Source organism: Orycteropus afer, unplaced genomic scaffold (genome assembly GCF_000298275.1).
Source record: "Orycteropus afer afer isolate SDZICR_OR568_19922 unplaced genomic scaffold, OryAfe1.0 scaffold00477, whole genome shotgun sequence".
NCBI classification, from domain to species: domain Eukaryota; kingdom Metazoa; phylum Chordata; class Mammalia; order Tubulidentata; family Orycteropodidae; genus Orycteropus; species Orycteropus afer.
In genome coordinates this window covers 1,213,372-1,216,319 of record NW_006922064.1, presented here as the reverse complement: position 1 = coordinate 1,216,319, position 2,948 = coordinate 1,213,372, and the positions used below count along the sequence as shown (strand labels likewise).

Below are 2,948 nucleotides of genomic sequence, written 5' to 3'. Positions count from 1 at the left end.
ACTAAAAATCATAGAAACAACCAGGCTTACTGGTCTGATGAAGACTGGTGGAATGCCTAAGACTATGGCCCTTAGACATGCTTCAAGCCAGGAACTGAACACCCTCCCCCCTCACCTTGACTCAACTTTTGGCCAAACAACAGACAAGCCTATAAGCTGAATAATAATACCAAGAAAGTATGCACTTATTAGAACAATCAACCATGTAAGATCAAAAAGGCAGCATTAACCTAGGGATAAAACCCAGAAGGCAGGAACGTATAAGAAAGAAGGACTAAAGGAAATGGTAAACATAGGGAGGAAGTGGGAAGAGTGCTATTACATTGTGGGGATTGCAATAAATGTCACAAAACAAAATGTATATGAATTTTTGAGTGGAAAACAAATTTGTTCTGTAAACTTCACCCAAATCACAATTACAAAAAAAAAAAAGCAAAGTATATCTTAATTGTCTTTCAGGGTTGCAGTAAATTTAAATTATGTAACCAATAAGACTGTGTTTCTGTAAATTGTATAGTATTATAGAAAGACAATGTAATAAATTTTTCTAAGTCTATGATCTCCCTTCCTTGCTTAGAAAATAAATTGGTCTGATTCCTTGAGGTATGTTTAATTTCAGAATTTTATTTTAACATATTATCTGTTGTACCTTTACTGAAAAGTCATTTATAATGGTCAAATTCTAACAATTCTACCACAAGCTCTCATTAAATTTTCTTACAAATAGAAAAATAACACATCATGTGCTATTTTTAACTTAATTATGTCTTTAAAATTTCAGAATAATTCATTGCAAAATGTTGGATTCCAAGAAAATTTTTGGGGAACTATAAAGCACCTACAGAATTCCTTACAGTAAAAGCCAAGATACAAATAATTTTTGCAAGTTGAAAACTTATCAGAAAGCACAAGTGGATTATAAATATAGTTTGTCAATCTGAAAAATTTTTAAAAATCCTTTAAAAAAATTACATAAACTACATGTATGACATATTTGATCAAATCTAATCTGTAAGATTCATCATTTCTTTTGGCCAAAACATAGAAATATTTTATCTGAAAAATCCACAAGTAGTAATGATCAGTTTGATTTCTTCATAAAGATTCTTTTATAACTTGGGCTAATCTCTGAAAAGCCTACAATAGAAAAGAGAAAAGAATTAATGAAATTAGGATGTTACTTATGAGAAGTCTGCCATATCTGAAATTCAAACAGTGTATCTTTCTTAGGTTGCCATAAACCAAAAACCAAACTCAGGGTTGTGGAGTCTGATCCAACTCATAGCAACCCCTCTGTGGGTTTCCAAGGTGTTAGCACTACAGAAGTAGATTGCACAATCTTCCTTCTGAGGAGTAGCTGGTGAGTTTGAACCGCCAGACTTCTGGTTAGTAGTCAAATGTGAAAAGTCAAGTTTAATGTTAGTTCTGTGTCTTTGTGGGGTGCGATCAGTATCTACTTACGTATGGAAAAATAAGAATGTCATATTTTCAGGGTTTTTATTGTGGTTGCTGTTGTTTTTTGGCCCTCAAGATAATTGTTTTTTTTCTTTCCTCCACAAACAAATTATTTTTATAGACCCATATAGAACTTTATGGAATCTTAGTATTTTATTGAATCTTTCATCTGCATATGCACTTTATATAGTTTCAGTTCAACTCCTTTGACATATAAAAGCAGAGAGCTAATGAAAAGTATTCTTAATGACATATGAAAGCAATTAAAAAAAAAAGAACCAACAGATATGACCATCTCCAAGGATAAATGAACTCTTCTCAAGTTAACGGCCCTGTTAAATGTATGGCTCTTCTCCTAAGATTCCTAGACACAGTTCTTAGGATCTTGTTTATTTGATTCTTATTAATATGGTTAAAGCTAGACTTTGTGATTTGTACTTCCAGTCAAGTTGACTCTGACTACAAGTAGAACTGTGATCCACAGAGTTTCAATGACTCTCTTTTTGGAAATTTCTTCTGAGGTGCCTCTGGGGGGACTCAAACCTCCAACTTTTTGATTAGCAGCCAAGCATATTAACTGTTTGTACCACCCAGGGACTCCTGACTTTGTGATTAACTTAAGAACAGTATTCTATTTTACCCTAGCTGATACTATTTTCTTCAGAGAAAGAGACTGATGACTACCACGAATTTGTACTTTTGGTCCATGTTAATTCCATGAAGGAAGGAAAAGGAGGTTCTCTCCATAACATGTTGGTAATCTCCAACACTGTAATGTCTGAGAAATTATTTATGAAGACAACAAAATTTAACTCCAACTTATTCTCACATTTGTAGAAGCCTAGCAACAAAGTAAAATGTATCTTTTCATGGTAGCTCATGACTTTTATTTGGTTTTTATAAACCCAAGAAGACATTAAATAACATTGGAACTCACAAAACGAGCTTTGTTGGCACAGTGGTTAAAGCATTTGACTACTAATCAAAAGGTCAGCAGTTGGAATCGACCAGCTGCTGTGCGGAAGAAAGATGAGGTAAGATGAGCTGCTTCTGTAAAGATTTAAAGACTTGGAAATCCTAAGGGGCAGTTCTACTCTGTCCTACAGAGTGTCTATGAGTCAGAGTGAATAGATAACAGAGGTTTTATCTGTTTGTTTTTTTTTGGAACTCACAAAATGAATATATGTACCAAAAAATAGAATTGATATCAGATGTGACTTGAAGGAAATCTTGTACTTACCAAATCCATCTGCTCTGAAGAAGCCATAGAGAAGGATGCTCTAAAGTAAGGAGTAGGAGCTGAGTGATCAATGAAGAAAGCATATCCAGGTACCATTAACACCTAAGAGAGTTTATGGAAAATACGTGATTTACCACTAACAGAAAACATATGCATACCTGATCTCAGAGTGGGGAAGGACTTTTTAAGTTTAAAAGCAGCTGAAGAAACCACAAGAGGAAAATCAATTTCTATAAAAATGCTGCACATCATA

At 33.9% G+C, this 2,948-nt stretch overlaps 1 protein-coding gene across 1 annotated transcript in view; it reads right to left on the bottom strand.

The window, feature by feature from the left end:
• Positions 1-1,095: 1,095 nt before the first annotated feature.
• The window catches only part of AADAT (aminoadipate aminotransferase), a 35,912-nt gene continuing 34,059 nt past the window's right edge, over positions 1,096-2,948 (bottom strand). Inside the window, 2 exon segments of the mRNA XM_007954899.1 lie at positions 1,096-1,137; positions 2,696-2,797. Coding sequence (XP_007953090.1) covers positions 1,096-1,137; positions 2,696-2,797 — 144 coding nt within the window.